This window comes from Tachysurus vachellii, chromosome 21 (assembly GCF_030014155.1).
Source record: "Tachysurus vachellii isolate PV-2020 chromosome 21, HZAU_Pvac_v1, whole genome shotgun sequence".
Classification (NCBI taxonomy): Eukaryota; Metazoa; Chordata; class Actinopteri; order Siluriformes; family Bagridae; genus Tachysurus; species Tachysurus vachellii.
Genome location: NC_083480.1, coordinates 15,407,604 through 15,427,160, shown reverse-complemented (window position 1 = coordinate 15,427,160; position 19,557 = coordinate 15,407,604). Strand labels below are relative to the sequence as shown.

The following is a 19,557-nucleotide window of genomic DNA, read 5'->3' as shown; positions in this document are numbered from 1 at the left end:
TAATGCTTGTAAAATGCTTGAAATAGTAACAGTATTAATGTCAAACTGCCAAAAATCTTGTCATCTGAAATGTTAGCTCACTCGTGTCAATGTGTAAAATTACTTTTAAAACAAACTCTGATTTACTGATATAATTATTACCTGATACCCATCAACATTTGTCTCATTTTTGTTGTTCTAATCAGATTCACTCTTCTGTGAAGGCTTTGCAGTAGACGTTAGACCGTGGCTGTGGGGATTAGTGTTCATTCACCTACAAGAGTATTAGTGAGATCAGGTTCCAGTTCCAGTTTATCTCAGAGGTGTTCAGTGGGGTTGAGTCAGAGTCAGGGCTCAGTGCAGGACACACGAGTTCTTCCACTCCAACCTTCACCTCCACACCATGTCTTCAAGGAGCTGTGTACAGTGTTTGAGCCTCTTAGTTCCAGTGAAGATAAATTTTAATACTAAAACATTCAAACACATTCTAAATACTTCTGTGCTTGTAAATTTTATAGTAACAGTTTAGGGAAGATGCACATACGGGTGTGATAGACATCCTCTGAACACGTTACAGTTGTGATAAATGTTAGTTGCTGTCCTTTAGCAGACAGACAGATGACTCTACTGAGCATGTGCAGAGTAATTAACACCACTGCACCTTGATGATTGGAGAAAGCGATGTCTGTTGATGACCTGACCTCTGTTCCAACTCAACTCTCTTCTACTTTATATCAGAGTGGAAACCACAGAGACACATGAACGAATGATAGCAAGAAAAATTAAACTGCAACTCCTCCAGCTTCCAGAGAACGGAAAGATTCTCTTGTAAAATGAACCGAAGATAGAAGTGACGTCGATGTTGTATATCAATTCCAGCTTTAAAAGTCACACACAAACCACATCCACTAACCATTGGTGTATTAATAACTGCTGAGACCATGAGTGTTGCCTACTGCACACTCAGCTCTGTGCTGAACACACACTAGCTCAGTGTAATAGGTGTGTCTTCGAGTGACAGCGAGACACACTTCCTCTTCACGTGATGGTGAAAGCGCGTTGGCCAACCTCCGGCTTTAGAGGAAGAGAAGTGCACTTAGAACAAATGAGAGAATGTGTCACATGTCTGCCTCAGGGCCTGCTCAAATGTCAGCGCAAATCTGAAGGGTGACCCCGGTGCTGCTGAGTTTGGATCTCGGATCTGTCCGGAAACCTGTCTGAGAATCATCAGCATCCTCTGTGAAGTTGATGGAGTAATGAGGAGGTGAAGATATACACACTGATGTCTGCTGGTGGCTCAGGGATGGATGACTCGACGGAGGAGACGACACGGGCCGCACCGTTAAGGCAACCGAAGGGTGAGATTAAGGACAAGTTAAACTTTTTTTTTGTAATTAATACTCTTCTATCTGTTTGTTGTCTCTTTGTTCCTTTTTTGTACTTGTGTTTGCACTTGTGTGTGTGCGTTTTTTGTGTGTGCTTGTGTGTGTGTGTCTGTGTGTGCGTGCATGCGTGCGTGTGTGTGCGTGCAATGCAAGCTCAAGCAGTGCATGATCAGTGAAAGAACTTCCTGTCTTATTTTGCATTTTGAATCTGTATCCAAGCTGCAGCTAAGAATAGCTCTGACAAGCTGCTCAACAGTTAATACACTCGTTTAGCTCAAATATGGGAAGGGAACAAGTTTTTTTTTTTTTTTTAACAGAAATTTGAATACATTAGGCAGGTTAAAGCAGAAACACACTTTTTTTAGACCACTTCCAGTAAAAGAAGGCCTCGCTTATGTAAACTCCGCATTTATCAGCACGCTTTCATGCTTTACTACAGATTTCTTCTCTGTATTATGAAAGTGACATTTTCTTTCATTCGACTCGACATCTGGTTTAATTTGAAACTAATAATCCTATCGGGGAGTTTTTAAATCATGAAAGACAGACAGGAAACGTCATAGTCGATGACAGAAAATGACAATGAAGCAGCTTTTTTTTTTTTTAAAGATATTTCGGAAGTGTAAAGAGATAAAAATTCATGTGCTTCAGTCCTCGTTCGTATCAAAACTACAGTATATACAGCTGACAGTTTAACAAGAAAATATGATGATATAAACATTAAGTGTCAACTGTCATATAGAGAAAATCACTACCATTAAAAACCTAATAAATTAATTATTTTATTTATTAATAAAAATTAATAAATCAGAATTTTCTCAATATTTTTTTAAACAACTGTTTCTGTTTTCACCTTTTACCATTTCCTGTTTTTTACATATTATGAAAATCCCTTTATTATTCATCACCATAATGGGAAATAAAGAGCTTTCTCAGAAGTGGTGAAAGGTTATTGAAATCCAGTAGTCAGGTATCATGGGCATAAATATATGTAAGCATGATTATTATTATTAGTAGTAGTAGTAGTAGTAGTAGTAGTATTAGTATTAGTATTATTAACCACAATCAAGTGGCAAAGTATCTATTTCCAGTAATTAACTGTTGGATAAAATAAGGTTGGATGTAAGAATCTCCTACTGGGAGCTTATCTAGCATCATTAACACTACAAGTGACTGGATACAAAGAAATCAATCCAAAACTCCTCTTTAAAGTCTGATTGTGGATCATTGAAATTTTGGGTCTCTTATGAATATGTTGTGTTGTCATGAATTGTGTTAAATATCTGGTTACCACTGGCAGGTTTTTTTAATCCTTGTGGAAAGCTCATTTGAAATTTGGGTTTGAATGAAAGAGCAGAGTTTATGAACAAATAGATGAATATAAAGAAGCTTCAGTGTTCTCTGTATTAAAAAGAGGATCCAAGAGCCTGTTGAGGGTCACCAGTCTTATTAGACCTACAGGAAGTCTATAGCGGAAAACATAAAAAAAAAAAGTGCAAGTGCAAGGTGTCAAGTATGTTTTTTCAAACAAGTGTTTTTGTTTTAAACACTGAAATGTGAAATATAATCAACGGACTTCCAGTAAGATCAAGATATCACATGTTGCATGTATTTATTGTATAAAGTAAAAGTCTATTGTTTATTGATTTATTGAGCAGTTCAGTGACTCTGTTGTCTGTCAGTGGAGCTTAGATGCTAAACAGCTATCTATGTATCATTACAAAATGGAGAATAACATTAATAGAGTTAATAGGAACAGGATGGAAATGGATGGATGGCAGATAAAATGTTGATAAGAGATTAAATGAGTTGAATTTGCAGATATCAAGTGACGACGCAACGAGGAAATCAGATGTAAAGTGGAAGTTTGCTCTTGAAATGGAAAATATTAAGCTTTGATTTGCTGTGTGTGTGTGTGTGTGTGTGTGTCAGTCATTTCTTTGTCACTTTGACCTCGGTGAATTATTCACAATGACACCAAGTTCCTCGGGGAACTTAAACACACGACACACTGACCACATCAGAAGTGAGATATAATAAAGACGAATCTCTCTCACACACTACACAACAATATTCACAACAACACTTCAATATTGTTTAAAAATCCTGCGACTTCGTTTATAACACCTATATAAAAAAAACTAACGAGTGTTGTGTGCTCCTGCAGCACATCGTGCTGTTTCTGTCTTTGTGCAGGATGTGGTTGACCTAAATGGAGCACGGCAACAAAAAGACAGAAAGAAATTGTCAGTTTTTCAGGTGTTCATTATATCACAGGAGTTTACTGTTGAGGTTTGACTGCATCTGATGAAAGTTTACAATTTAATGACGGTTCGGTTCTTTATAAAGTATCAGCATTCAGGAATGTGGAGAAGAAGAAGAAAAATCCAGGGACACGTCATGTAATACACTTGTCTAGTGATGTAGACGTAGTATAAGTTGCTAAGGAGTATAAAATGTTTCCACTGAGCAGCTTCAGAAGCACTGTTACAAAACCGAAGACTTGTGTCCAATATGTTTATGTTTCACAAAACAAGGACATTTTTATTCACAATATATTATAGCATCTATGCACAGTGAGGTGAAAAAATATATATTTCTGAGATGTTGCTGTTTTTTATTTAAAATACTTCCAGTGTATAGTATGTATCCACTTTTAGCAAAAAGAAATATTCCTGAGCAAACACCTTTAAAGAAATGTTCATTAAAGGTGGGGTCTCCGATGTTTGAAAGCCAATGTTGACATTTGAAATCACCAAAACAAACACGCCCCTAACCCAAACGGGTCCCACCCCTGTATTGATAGCTCCGCCCACACATACATACATAACCCAGGCAACTAATGGAAAGAAATGTCTTTATGATAGCTGAAGGGAAGAACAATACGATTGTAGATAAACAAACAAGCAAAAATGACACACAAGCATAATCATGCAAAGGACGGCATATATTAGTTCTGTGTAACAAAGCAAAATCAACGTTACTCACCTATCGAGAAGGAAAAAACACCTCGGCGTCTTAAGTAAAGTTGAATTTCCCGAGTCAATAACTCCTGAGCTAAACACTGTTACTAGCAAAACGCGGTTGTAGCTGTGTCTCTACATTACTACAATAGAAAAGAGGTGTTATTTGTGTAGTAACAGCGTTTAGCTCAGGAGTTATTGACTCTGGAAACTCAAATCTGTGAATATGTGACCAACTTCCTGCTCCTTCAGTTCTCTCCAGCGCTGGAAAGCTGATCCTATATTAACACGTCCTACTTCTTGTCTTATCGTAAGACTTTCTTCGCTTTCTTTCTTTGTTTTTATCCTCCATGTCAATGTTAAAATCGCTTTCTGCTGATGTCACTCATGCGCACTGAACACTCTCTCTGCCCATATTGACAAGACACGCCCCTTTCTGCTCATTGGCTACATGTTTGTTTTGATTTTTATTTAGTTTGTCGTCCTGACTCAGTTTTCTAAAGCATTTCTCAAACATTGGAGACCCCACCTTTAAGACGATAACGACTGTCCTTTATTATTGCAAAATCACTTCGATTTTTTGAAATACGTGGCTCAATTTTATCCATTTCCTGTTGAGAAATTGTCTTCACTGCCCCAAGTTTACAAAGATTCTTCTGGAGATCTTAATTTTAAAATCATCTATAAATTGTTACTGGAATTAGGTAAGGAGCTTGGGTAGACCATTCAAGTCCTTCTTTAGCTATTTTGGCTGCGTGCTGTGGGTCATGTCTTACAGTTTCTTGGTTGTTCAGATTTAACGCTAATATTCTCTATAACCCCGGATGGAACATCGCTCCATTTATGTTTCTATTAAATGCCCCAGTTCCATGTCCTGATGCCGCCATCACCGTGCTTCACTGTGAATATGTTTCACTTCTTTCTTTGAGATGAATTATAGCTAAAGTCTTATGTTTTTTTGTTTCATCTTAACAGAGTATATTGTTTTTATCGGACGCCAGTTGGCGTCACACAACAAACATGTTGGCCCTTGCTTCTGACCACCGTTTGAATGTATGCATAGATGGAAAGTCTTGAGTAATTTTGCTTCAGTTAAATATTATGTTGGAGGATTGTGGCAGAGAACCAACCCAGTCACCAAGGGTTAATTCTCAGTGCTGAACACAAGCCTGGAGGGTTGCAACCAGAAGGGCTAAAAACCATTGACATAAAACCACATTGTCTGTATTACTAGAGCCCTCAACTATATGTCAACAGAACAGACTCCCACACATTTCATATTTCCTCTCAAGGTTTCTTCCTCTTCCATCTAAGGGAGTTTTTCCTCACCACAGTCACCTCGGTCACCTCAGGCTCGTTAATTGGTTATAAATACAAACACATTTTAATATAAGTTTAATATTAATCTTGAACATTTGTGTAATATTAATCTTTGTATAATATTAAACTTTTTGTACTATATTTCTTTTGTTCTGTAAAGCTGCTTTGAGACAATGTCCATTGTTTTAGGTGCTAAACAAATAAAACTGAATTGAATTTAATATTTATGGCAGTTTAAAGCATCCCAACAAGTTCATAAAAATGTGTCATGAAGAAAAACTATCACGGATCAAGATAATTCGTCATCTTCCATCACTTTCTTAACACAACACTGCAGTGGTTGGATGGATGGATGGATGGATGGATGGATGGTTGGATGGATGGATGGATGGATGGATGGATGGATGGATGGATAATTGGATGGATGGATAATTGGATGGATGGATAATTGGATGGATGGATGAATGGTTGGATAGATAATTGGATGGATGGATGGATAGATAAGTCACCATCTCTGAACTCTACCTCAATAAAACATTTCAATATCCTGAAGTAAACAAAGCCTTGTATATAATATGAGATGTCTCATTTATTTGCCTCTCTCAAAGGCATTTCTCCTTTTCTTTCTTAGACTAGCCTCAATGTCAGTAGTTAACATAACTAGCTAACGGTAAATATCAGTTATTTGCATGATAGTTCTGCTTAATTCATTAGCAGTAGCATATGAGCAGAAAATATACAGAGATTACATGTTTTCAGGCAAAATATCATCATAAGTAATTCTGTTTAAATACCTTATAATCGATAAAACAAGAGTTGAATTTAATTTCAACAGTTAAACATGAAAATAAATTTGTTATACTTCTGTAATTAAAATAGCTACTTTGAAGTATGTTTATACTTTTGTACGTTAAACTTGATTTAAGAATCTTAAACCTTTACCAAAGGATTTTTTAAATAAAATATTAAATATTTATATTTACATTTACTTACACTGTAGATAAGAGTTTGCTCAGGGTTCAGTTACAGTAGATAATCAACCTCCCAAATGATCTGACTGCAATTGTCAATGAGTTCATCTCAACCCACATCCCCTTATCTCTGTCTCCCTTCCTGTATTCACTCAGTTCACTCATTACAAAAAAGTTTATTTATCATTATTTTTCATTAGGTTACATTTTTAAGATGCCTTATTTATGTGTTCTGTAAGGAATAATACTGTAAGCTTGTGGTTGTTCTTTTATAAGAAAATAAGCTTTTATTGTGAGGTGAGAGAACGTGAGGTTTACTTCCTGTACATATAAGAGTTTGGATTGATATCTGACTTTTTGTACTTGACAGTTAATCGATTTACCTTGTGATCAGTAATAATCATTAAAGATAACCGAAATGCTTTACATTTATCCAGCTATGTGTCTGTAATTCTCACCTTTTCTCTCTCTCTCTCTCATTTTTTTTCCAGAAGGAGGCATCATCACTAGACAGCCGGCAACCAAACGCTACAGTGAGATTTTACGAGACTTTGATAACTTGGAGTTGTCCTTAGTGAGCAGCACGTATGTACACCTAATGTCTGTTTAACATGCTCATGTGGATAATAGAAAGTTAGCATTAATGCACACTTTATGCATTAATACACACATATGGTATGGATAAATCTACTTGGGTGGCCAAGATCATGATAGAGACTGGGGTTTGGGTTCTCTGTTCTTCTTGAATTAATGGTTCTTAACCCTTTTTACAAGGACACTGGTGTTTCATCACGCCAGCAGATTGGAAATGGAGTCATGGGATGTTTTCAGTCAGTATAAACAAATGAATCATTTTCTGGCTGTGATTTTGATGTAAAATGAGTCAGGACTCATGAGTTGGCTTTCAGTGAGAGGTGTGTTCTCTGTCGAGAACCTTACTGTACATAGAATTTTAGTGGCTGAAGCTCAAATTTTAGCTGCTTATGAGCAAACACTTGGTGCATCTCAGAGAGCAGAAATGGGTTTGATATCACCGTGTACTTTGAAGGTACAAATATTTCTGTGAAAAAATATTAACTGTTTTTGGTTATTGGAATTTTTACTTCTGAAACCCTACAAAGTCCTGAGTGTCTGAGCTTGATCATAACCACCACTGTGGAGTGAGACATGACAAAGACCTTCAATGATCAACATGGACCCAACCAAGCATGAACAAAATATAATTAAAACAGGAGCAAATTCCATTTCTTTAAATTTGATAAATAGTTTGAAGATTAAAACCCTGGTTCAGATACAATTGTCCTAAGATTTGTGTTTCAAAAAGGAAAAAAGGCTATTTTCTGTTTTTAAGTTCATTATGTATGATTATAAATATCAACGTAAATTGGAAACTTTACAGCTCTGAAATACTGTAAATATGGAATAAATCACTTGGGATCTGTGCTGTTATTAACCCTTGTATGTTGTTCGTATTTTTGTTACACAGCCAGTGTTCGTGGGTCTGTTTGACCCGCTGCATTTTTGGGTTTTTAATTCAACACAATCAAAAATTTTATGTTAAAATACTCTACAGATGTTTACTTCATCCCAATTACAATATAAACAGCATATATGGTTAATATTTGCCCTTTACCTTTATTACATCACATTTTTTATTTAAAGTGCTACTCGTTTTTTGTTGTTTTTTTAATAAAATGTAATAAAAAAAAAAGAAAATCAAATTTAATCAAGTTAGGAGTGGAAAAAAATCAACAAATTTACAAGGAAGCAAAGTTTTTCAAAACTACTGATGTTTATGAATATGGGTCCCACAGACCCGAACAACATACAAGGCTTAAATTCAAATCAACTTTAGAGTGATATGACGTAGCAGGACATAACCTGTCGTAAAGTATCTTTATCCTCTTATACCACAATAACGGGATAATGACGTTACATTCTTGTTTATAGTAACGGTTAATGTTGTGGACCATCTGAGTGAAAGGTTATTTCCTGATCTCACATTACGTTGTAAGGCAGCTATAAAAAGACATTCTCCTCAGCTGCAGCTCAATCGGGAAATTAAGACAAAAAAAAAAAACAGCTTGTCATGTTACTGAGAAACCACAAAAACCTCTGAACTGAAGACATCGCACATAAAGAGTGCAACTTTAGCAGGAACATCCAGTGAAATTTTGTGCTGCAGTGTTTACTATACTGTAACAGTCTTAAAGTGATATAATGGGAGATATAGAATTATAGAATCATTACTGGATTCTATGGAAATAATGTATTATAAGGTGTAACTGGTTACAATTCAACAATCTGATGTTTCACAAGAACAAGCTATCCTGCAACCTGCTGGTGTAATATCAGGCGTTACAATATCGTCTGTCTGATTGTAGCAGCGAGAGTAGACCATGACTCAGGTGGCTGGAGTCTCTGATGATCCTCTTCAAACACCACCAGCTGGTGTAGATGTTCTGGAGGGAAGGAAGTTCAGTTGTGGTATAACTCTGTGTTAAAAATTGACTTGTACCACAGCGCTGTTGAATTGTCGTCTTGATTTTGATTGGTCAGACAGTTTGAGTTCATTTCCTCTCTTTAACAGCAGTCGTGACCCGAAAACCCAGCTGTAAAACACACAATCTTATTAATGCACTTAGATCTAATACTTAATACTTACTATATTGTAGGTATGGTGGACAAAACAGATATTAAAAGCATAGAATCTTTGCTATGGATTTATTGCTAAGTTTTCTCTGGTGATGTTCTGGTGAGGTGATGTTTGTTTAACTTTTGTTTAACTAAGTGTTTCTGTACCAGACAGAGAGAGTTTCACTTTTAGGATTCTAAGTAAAATTAAGACTGGTTAGACCTGCCATAATATAAGTGACAACTTCAGTAAATAAAAAATGATAAAGTACATTAAGTAAGGGTCACATCTCTATGGTATAAGGAGGTATCTTTGGCATGTACTGTTAAAGGAAAATAATGCATTTCACAGACCACTTTTGTTTAATGACGTGGTTTTTGCCACTCACTCGCTTGTTCAGAAAAACGAATCCGGATGTTTTTTTATCTCAGCTTTTGAGAGTTTCAAGTGTCAGTTTGCATGAAGTGTTAAAAATGTTGATGTAAATCTTTCATGTTACGCCTTCTTTGTTGGTTAAAATGCCATCCAGGAAGAAAGGTGCATGTAGCAATTTAAAAAAAGAAAAAAACCTGTAACTGTAATCTGTGAATAATTTATAAAACAATTTATTTCATGGCCAAACTTAATTATACTTAAGTATTTTATTATACTGTATTATAATTTGTATTTACTGGACACACATTATGTGTGTGTGTGTGTGTGTGTGTGTGTGTGTGTGTGTGTGTGTGTGTGTGTGTGTGCGCGTGTGTGTGTGTCTCCTTCAGGTCTGTAGAGGAATTTCTCGGAGACTCTGATGTCCAGTCGTTCTCAGAAACAGTAGACACAACATTGGAGGATTTGTCTGTAAGGAAGAATAAACATCATGTTTGTTGTTGTTGTTGTTGATTTCTTCATCAGTATTTTGTCTCGATTGTAAAAGTTTTGTTTTTTTGGCTCTTGGTAGGGTGAAGATGTAGACACACTTGTCTGTCCTGATGAAGATGAAAGAGAAGGTGGATTGTCGGGTAAATCTTTTGTTTCTGTGTGTGTGTGTGTGTGTGTGTGTGTGTGTGTGTGTGTGTGTGTGTGTGTGTTTATTACTGATACTGCACAGTATTACTGATATCGTATCAACTAACTAATATATGTAATGTTTTTGATCTGATACTACAATCTCATTACTTATTTAAAATTAAGTGTTTATTTGAATACAAGAGGAAGTTTAGTGAAATATTAAATATTGGGAGATGTGTTTTGGACCGTACTATTTTGTTGTTATTATTGTTGTTATAGCATGTTGCTGTCATTATAGTGAGGCGTGTGTGTGTGTGTGTATAAATATAGCGCAGAGCCCATGTTGTGATCTGGAGCAGTGTTACCACAGAGACCTTTCTTACACACAATTACCCTCTTCAGTTAAGTAACAGGATTAGCACAGGATTAAAGCAGAAACGCAGATTAAACCACAGGCAGATACAGAATTGAGAGAGAGAGAGAGAGAGAGAGAGAGAGAGAGAGAGAGAGAGAGAAAGAGAGAGATGTCTATCACCAGAAGTGTTACACAGTGAAACACAGAACGGATCAGCCGAATAAAACTTCAGCTTTTTAAGTGAATAAACTCCAGATGTCTATGTAAATATACTATAACAGTATATATATAGTGCTAGATATATACTAGATATACTATAACAAAATAAGGAATAGTTACAACATATAAATATGATCTAAAAGTTGAATAGTACCAAATGGGTGGAAATAGAAAGGAAGAGGTGGAGATATCGTTCCATATTTTCCAAGGATTAGCAGATACACTTACACACCAATCACATGGACAACATCAACAACTATGTTGGCACTGTGGCAGACCCTTCAGATTTCCTTAGAACTTTAATGTTTGACACCTTGATGCAACTAAGCTATATGCTGGATACTGGAGGTGCACCGGTGGTGTGTTTGGGGTGTGTTAGCAGGATGTGGCTGTAACACAAGGTTTATTGAGATTCGCTTTCAGCCCAGGAAGCTGATGTGGCCATGTGCCGCTGTGAGGGAGGCGTGGAGCTCGCCTTACAGTATGCCAAGCTATGGTGCCGCTACGCCAAAGACCTCCTCACCTGGATAGACAAGAGAATCAGCCTGGGTGAGAGTCTGCTTTTTTTATTTTTTATTCTGCACAGACCATCACCTTCACCACGCTTTACTGCTTGCAATGTTTTTTTTTTTATTTAGCCTTTACCTCACTTCACCTCAGTTTAATTATACAGCTTACCTTCTTACTCTAGATCCCTTTAACACACTCAGAGTGACGCTGTTATCAGCGTGTTATCAACGATGTTGGTTATTTTCCTTTAACAGCCTTTCCTTAGACACCACAGAAATTTGCGACACATCAGAAACGATCACGTATCAGATTTACATTATGTTACACAGCCGTATTTTTACCTTAAGATAAATGAACAATTAAGTATAAAATTCTGGCATGTCTTCAAGCAGATTAGGATTACATATAGAAAATAATTTATAGTCAAGTTTCGGACTGATTGGATGATGAAACACTCAGGCTGGATGAGAAGATGAGAGTAAATATAGCAGCTTTTCACTGTGAGGGATTATAATACAGATTACAAGGTCTTACCGGGAAGCTTCTGGTGGGAAAAGGACAACTGGGGTTACATCATATGGATATTTGATGGGTTGATAAATAGGTGTTGCTGCCTCACAACTACAAGGTCCAGAGTTTGAGCTTGTCCTTTGGTTACACTCTTGCATGTTCTTCACATTCACATCAGGTTCCTCTGGGTTTCTTCCTACAGTTAGAAAAAGGTAGGTGGACGGAAAATGCTGAATTGTCTGTAGGTGTGTGAACGGTGCTATGAAATCAGCCATTCATCCTGTCTGCAGAATAGAAGTCCACCTACTGGACTTTTTTATTACCTAATCAAATTAACTATTTTAATCACCAGTTGCAAGTCTTATCTAAAATGAGTCAGGAGTGTGTCGGCTTTCGGTGTGAGATACGTGATTATTTTATTTCTTATACACAGAATTTTAGTGGTTAAAGATCAAATTTGAGCTGATTTTTAGATGATCAAGCACTTGGAGCACCTCAGTGTCCTGAGAGTCTACTTTCAAGACATTCAATGGTCAACATGGATACAACCAAACAGGAGCAATTTTTTAGGTGTCTGAGAAAAAGAGTTATCTCTGAGATAGATCATCACACAAACACACACACACACTACACATGATTCTGCAGGACATGTTATCTGTATAATGTACTAATCTTGGTTTCTTCACAGAGCAAGAATATGCCAAGAATATTATGAAGGCAGCAGAAACAACAAAGTCTTGTATTGCTCAACAGGTGTGTGTGTGTGTGTGTGTGTGTGTGTGTGTGTGTGTGTGGATATGCTTAATTGAATATACAAAAGAGTTTGAATGTCATTATTAAAGACTGTTTTTGTTTGTGTGTGTGTGTGTGTCTGTGTGTGTGTAGGACCTGATGCCACTGCAGTCTATATACAGCATGGCTCTGGAGCAGGACATGAAGAGCAGCTCATCAGCCAAACACACCACTGAGCTTCTCAATCAACGCTGCTACCAGGTACTTACATCCTCACAGCTCTTTAACTAGTACTATTCACTAGTACTGTTACTATCAGATCAGCTAACAGCAGATAGTTACCCCAAGTTTGTTTTGCTATAACCGCATAACCCACATTCAGCTATTTTATTTAAAAGACTGACAATGGAAATGTGTGCAAAAAAATCTGTGCTAACGTCTGCTTTTTAACACATTCATAAGCAGTCTGTAAATATTTAAAGCTTTAAAGCAGGTTTTATGTAAGGTTTATGTCAAAACATGGCATAAATGTAGTGCAATGTGAATATAGATTGTATATGAAGGATAGATTAAATAATTTTGTGTCTTCTCAAAAGGCTTTGTCTGCCAAACGGAATGAGATTGACAAGTGGCGTCGGGAGTTTAAAGAGCAGTGGAGCAGAGAGCAGAAGAGAATGGTTTGTAGTACTACTTTCTAGCACCTTATTGCATTCAAACTCCTCAGCTCTCATGTCAATATGAGCATGTGTGTGTGTGTGTGTGTATAGAATGATGCCATTGCGGCGCTGAAGCGAGCACGACAGCAGTACCTACAGCGCTGTGAGGAACTTGAGAAAGCCAAAGCCATGACGGCCAAAGGAGTCGATGAACTCAGCGGCACAAAGACCCTGGACAAGAGGAGGAAGTCTCAAGATGAGGCTCGGTCCAAGGCAAAGCACTGAACAATCATGCATTTGACATGCACAAAGCTACAGGATTAATTTAACATAAATCTCTGACAAATCAGACCAGAAAAGTCTAATCAGGCTAAAGGGAATATAAAGCACTTTCAGGACTCTTTAGAATTATAGTGTTGCTATAGAACAAACTTGCAAGGCTATATAGAATTATAGAGTAATTTTCAAGACTCTGTAGAGCTACAGACCATCTTTCAGCACTCTATAGAACTACAGAGCAACTTTCAGGACTCTGTAGTACTATAGATCAATTTTCAGAAATGTATAGAATTACGGAGCGACTTTAAGGACTGTATGTTCTATATAGACTATATGTCCTCTATCAGCAGATAGTTATCTAAAGTCTATATATTCAGGGAATTGCATATTCTATAGACTATATAGAACGATAGAGCAACAGAAACACTGTTCTGGAGGTTCTTTGATTATAATGGGTTTGTTTTAAACCTAAGAAAATGCTTATTTAATTCTACGTTAACATACATGACCCAATCACCAGCTTGAGTCAGCTGTCTGTGATGAGAAATGTCATTTTGTATATTTTTTCTACTTTAACTTCTGATTATAGGTATCGGAGGCGGAATTGTTATACAGACAGTGTGTGAACGATGCGAAGGCTCATCAGGAAGAGCTGGAAAAAGTGAAGGAGAGGATCATCGTCCACACCCGCAAACTCATCTGCCAAGGAGACAACGTGCTTAAAGAGGTAAAACTCTCCTCGAGAGCCTGTGATACACTTAGAACGTTATTTTAGTCTTCACATGTGTAACCTAAATTCACTGAGAACTGACTGAGATTTCAGATCGCATATTTAATATAAAATTAACACTACTGTATGTTTGGTTGATGCTATGAATATTCATTCATTCATTCATTCATCTTCTACCGCTTATCCGAACTACCTCGGGTCACGGGGCGCCTGTGCCTATCTCAGGTGTCATCGGGCATCAAGGCAGGATACACCTGACAGAGTGCCAACCCGTCACAGGGCACACACACACACACACACACACTCATTCACTCACACAATCACACACTAAGGACAATTTTCCAGAGATGCCAATCAACCTACCATGCATGTCTTTGGACCGGGGGAGGAAACCGGAGTACCCGGAGGAAACCCCCGAGGCACGGGGAGAACATGCAAACTCCACACACACAAGGTGGAGGCGGGAATCGAACCCCGACCCTGGAGCTGTGAGGTGAACGTGCTAACCACTAAGCCACCATGCCCCCCCATGCTATGAACAATTTTACCTAATTCTTACTCATATGAAACAGTGCATACTGCAAATTAGAGGTTTACTTTTTCTGATTTCTGGCGTTTTTGCGATCAATTCTAAAGCAAATGTTTGTCAAAATTTGCAACACAATTTAATACTTTTGGCAGAAATCACAGAATTCTTCTTGTTGTAAACTCCTAACTCTTAACACACGTGTGTAACGACTGTGAGAACGGTATCATTTTCCACCCATGTAAATGGAAGAGGGATTTGGCTGAATGTGTGTTGTGATGATGCCTAAATCTGTGGAAAATCTGCAGCCGTTTCGAAATTGCTTCAAATATCACTGCATTAGCTTGATTTTGCGTTAATTTCGATATAGTTTCGAATCACAGGTGTATTTATATTAATTTCCAAAACGTTACCATAGTAACAGCTCGTTCGCTGGGGCTTGTGTGTCAGACGATCTACATAATCTAAGTAATAAATGAATGTAAAAGTCTGTTGTTATTTAAGAAAGTAAAAACAAATGAGTAAGAGTCTGTAACAAGGCCACGGTTTCTTCACACAGGTGACGGTGAACATGTTCTTCTACCAGAGACAGCAGATGGAATCCATCCCCTTAGGATACCATAACCTGGAGCTGACCTGCCGACCGTGCGAGGCTGGAGAACCGTACCTGCTCTACATCGCCAGAAAGTGTGGACCCGAGCAGCCGCTTCAGACCTTCAGGTTCCAGGAGTTCATTCCTCAGAACAAGAGGTGGTTACCATAGAAACCATAACGTATTAGAAGGAGTGCATTAACATAAACCTGATGTTTGAGACTCGCAGTTATACAACAATAATGCACACACATTTAATGACCAATCAAATTTGAGGATTCAAAAAATAACAATAATAAAAGCAACCTTCATGTTAGGGTGGCACTGGCCACCCCTGGCCACCCTTTGAGCTATACGTATGGTTGTAAAAGCAGCAGAATGTACAGGACAGAGTTATACAGAAAGCTGATTCATTTCAAACCTGATGCTGATGTTTCATTTATGCAGAGCTCGTAAAGTGAGTAACGCCGTGATGCTGCTTCAGGACTCGACTTCTACACACGAGGACACGAAGCGCTTCAGTGATGGAAGTACGTCCAAGATGCTTACTGCTGCTTTAATAACAGAATTATAGTGTTTGAGAAAATCTTTGTGTGTTAGGAAAGTTACTACTTGTATTAGAATATTGAGGTAAATTGTTTTAATGAACAGGACGCCCCGGACACAGTGACAGTGAGAGCATAGGAGGAAGTCTAGAGTCTCTGTCCAGTCCAGGTGAGACTTTCATCACGTTCATCATGAACTTTGTACTTTAATGATTACATACAACAAGAGCCAAAAACATAAATCCTTCACAGAGGAATGCAAGAATTCTGTGTGTGTGTCTATGTGTGTGTGTTTGTGTGTGTTTTGTGTTAATATACATAATTATTATTATTGTGTATGCTCATGTATGTATCCATGTACTGTTTCCTGTTAACATTAATAATATGATCGGAATTTATATTTATCCAATATTTACAAATATTACATTGCTTTAAATAATGTTGCTGTTTTTATTTATCTCAAATTTTAATGTAGAAATATTTTAATATTCTGTTTAATTACACTTTTTTTAAATTGGATTTTTCCAATTAGCTGTGATGCATCTCTACATGTTTAACTGAAAATATAATACGTTTATTATAATTTATTTTATTCACCTGTTTTTGACTGCATTACATAAACCAGTCAATTATCACATTCTGTTTTTATTTATTATATGTTTTTATGGTTTAATTTATTATTAATATAATTTCTTTTTTTATTTTTTCACTGAATTTGTCCTGAAGCCCATAAACTGCTGAAAGCGCCATCTACTGGAACTGTGTCCTCTGATGACCTGGATGAGAGAGAACTGAACACTGAAGCTGGTGAGACACACACACAAACACACACAAACACACACAGACACACACAGACACATACACACAGACACACACAGACACATACACACAGACACACAGACACATATACACATACAGACACACAGACACATACACACAGACACACACACACACACAGACACATACACACAGACACATACACACACAGACACTCAGACACACACACAGACACACACACACACACACACATGCACAAACACATACTCATACACATACAGACACACACACACATACTCATACTCATACATGCACACATACATACACATACACATACACATATACACAGACACACACAGATACACAATCATATACACACACAGACACACACTCATATACATGTTCATACACACAATCACACAGACACACCCTGAAACACATAACACACACACACACACACACACACACACACACACACAGCTGTAGCAGGCCTGATAAAGCACTTTCTCTTCTTCCTCCACACAGAGAGCTCTGATCCTCTTAATGACAGTAACGGCACCTACTCTAAAGTGCGCACCACGTCCCGAGCTGCTCTCACACACCGCCTCAAGAAAACAAAGAGCAAAATGCAAAAGTGCAAACTGTGTGATAACTTCATCCTGGTCAGCGGCATCGAGTGTGAGGAGGTGAGACAGAAGGAGAGACAACACAGGACTCTTCTTCTTCTTCTTCTTCTTCTTCTTCTTTTGGCTTTTCCATTCCGGACTGACCGGCATTATTTACCTATTATTAATAAAGTTTTCTTAATTGTTTTTTTTTATATATATATGTATATATATATATATATATATATATATATATATATATATATATATATATATATATATATATATACATATATATATATATAGTTTTGTTAGGTTTTTTTTTGCAATATATTTTAAGCAATATATTGAACTTTTTACATTTAAGTTTTCAGGTTTGTTTGTTGTTTTTTTTTAAAATATGAATTTTACTATTATTATTATTACTACATACATTATTAGTTTTAGTTTTTAAGTTTCATGATGCTTAACATTTTTGTGCAGAATTGTATGTTACACAGGTGGATAGAGGCAGAAATTTGTAAGAAATCTACCATAAAACTATAAAATATTTAAAGAACCCATGAAAACTTTGATCTAAGAGCGTTCATAGGCAGCACCATGTTATATATGTATATTTTTTATTCAAATAGGACTGATGTGAGGAATAATTCTTCCTATAAATGAAGCTCATTTCAATTTGGCTCCTAAATTCTTATAGTTGGAAACGGAAATGTCTTTATATTGCATTCATTTCTCATTTAATACAAATATGTCATTGCAAATTATGTTACTAGCAACAACTTAAAATAACAAAAAAATAATGTAATATAATAATAATAATAATAATAATAATAATAATAATTATTATTATTATTATTATTATTATTATTATTATTATTATTATTACTTATTTTGCCTTTACATGCTCTCTCTCTCTCTCTCTCTCTCTCTCTCTCTCTCTCTCTCTGTGCCCTCAGTGTGGCCTCATGGTTCACAGGAAGTGTCTAGATCTGTGCCAGACCGAGTGTGAGCGCAGAAGAGGGGTTCTCTTTGGGATAGAGTTCTCCATGTTGCCCAGAGAGCAACCGCAGGACGTCCCCTTCATTGTGCAGCGCTGTACTGAAGAGATCGAGAGCCGAGCGCTCACCGTGCAGGTTTGGAAATCAAAACTTCAAATTATGTTTTATTTATTATTTTATCAATAAATGTGTTAGATTAATATTACACTAGCTAGTGGATTCTTTTAAACCATGAAACACCCGCAACTCTGTCTGTGTCTCTTCTCTGTGTCTGTGTCTCTTCTCTCTCTCTGTCTCTGTCCATTCTCTGTCCATCTCTCTCTGTCTTATTTGCTCTCTCTTTCTCTTTATGCATTTCTCTCTCTCTCTTTCTCTCTCTCTCTCTCTCTCTCAGGGAGTTTATCGTGTCAGTGGGTCCAAACCCAGAATCCTGAAGCTGTGTCATGCTTTTGAGACCCAGAAAGACCAGGTTGACCTTTCGGACCTCTCACCCCACGACATCACTTCCGTTCTGAAGCTCTTTTTTAAAGATGTACGTCCTGCATGGCTTTTAATCATTAATAAAAAAAATCATAATCATAACTGTAACATACTGTACATTAAAATGCGGTGCTTATTGCCTCGCTCTCTTCTGTAGCTCCCTGAACCGTTACTGACCTTCGACCTTTACACCGATTTCATCAACACTGGAAAAGAAATCCAGCGTCTGACCGAGAGAGACCATTCAGCTGAGCGTGCTCAGATCATAGAGAACATTCTGAGCAATCTGAAGCAGATTCTAGCACGACTTCCTCCCTGTAATTACAGCACGCTGCAGTACATGATGGCTCACCTGTTCAGGTAACACACTTAACACACTCACACATTAGTCTACATATATATTAATTAATAATAAGTTATAATTTATTATTTACAATATTATTACTATATTACTATATTATTTGGCGCTTTTCTATGAATAGATTGCCCTTAGTAGGCTGAGTAAAAAACTGAAATATTTCTGAAACACTACAAATTTGCTTCATATTAACCAATATGTGTGTGTGTAGGTGTGTAAGTGTACTTGTGTGTGTGTATATGTGTGTAGGTATATATATGTGTGTGTGTATATGTGTGTGTACGTGTGTGTGTGTGTAAATGTACTTGTGTGTGTGTAAATGTGTGTGTGTCTGTGTGTGTCTGTGTGTGTGTGCGTGTGTGGAAATATACTTGTGTGTGTAAATTCGTGTGGATGTGTGTAAATGTACGTGTGTGTGTGTGTAAATGTACTTTTG

The 19,557-nt window shown here is 37.1% G+C and overlaps 1 protein-coding gene across 2 annotated transcripts in view; it reads left to right on the top strand.

Moving 5' to 3' along the window:
• The first annotated feature begins 1,058 nt into the window (after window positions 1-1,058).
• Window positions 1,059-19,557, top strand: part of gmip (GEM interacting protein) — a 20,793-nt gene continuing 2,294 nt past the window's right edge. For both annotated transcript variants that reach the window (XM_060897296.1, XM_060897295.1), the window contains exons 1-18: window positions 1,059-1,337; window positions 7,110-7,203; window positions 10,018-10,096; window positions 10,197-10,257; window positions 11,244-11,369; window positions 12,529-12,593; window positions 12,726-12,833; window positions 13,169-13,249; window positions 13,340-13,501; window positions 14,097-14,234; window positions 15,323-15,513; window positions 15,803-15,885; window positions 16,007-16,069; window positions 16,627-16,707; window positions 17,203-17,363; window positions 18,242-18,418; window positions 18,678-18,815; window positions 18,921-19,123. In XM_060897296.1, the coding sequence (XP_060753279.1) occupies window positions 1,262-1,337; window positions 7,110-7,203; window positions 10,018-10,096; window positions 10,197-10,257; window positions 11,244-11,369; window positions 12,529-12,593; window positions 12,726-12,833; window positions 13,169-13,249; window positions 13,340-13,501; window positions 14,097-14,234; window positions 15,323-15,513; window positions 15,803-15,885; window positions 16,007-16,069; window positions 16,627-16,707; window positions 17,203-17,363; window positions 18,242-18,418; window positions 18,678-18,815; window positions 18,921-19,123 (2,087 nt within the window). In that variant the 5' untranslated portion in view covers window positions 1,059-1,261. The remainder of the gene's footprint in view (window positions 1,338-7,109; window positions 7,204-10,017; window positions 10,097-10,196; window positions 10,258-11,243; window positions 11,370-12,528; window positions 12,594-12,725; window positions 12,834-13,168; window positions 13,250-13,339; window positions 13,502-14,096; window positions 14,235-15,322; window positions 15,514-15,802; window positions 15,886-16,006; window positions 16,070-16,626; window positions 16,708-17,202; window positions 17,364-18,241; window positions 18,419-18,677; window positions 18,816-18,920; window positions 19,124-19,557) is intronic.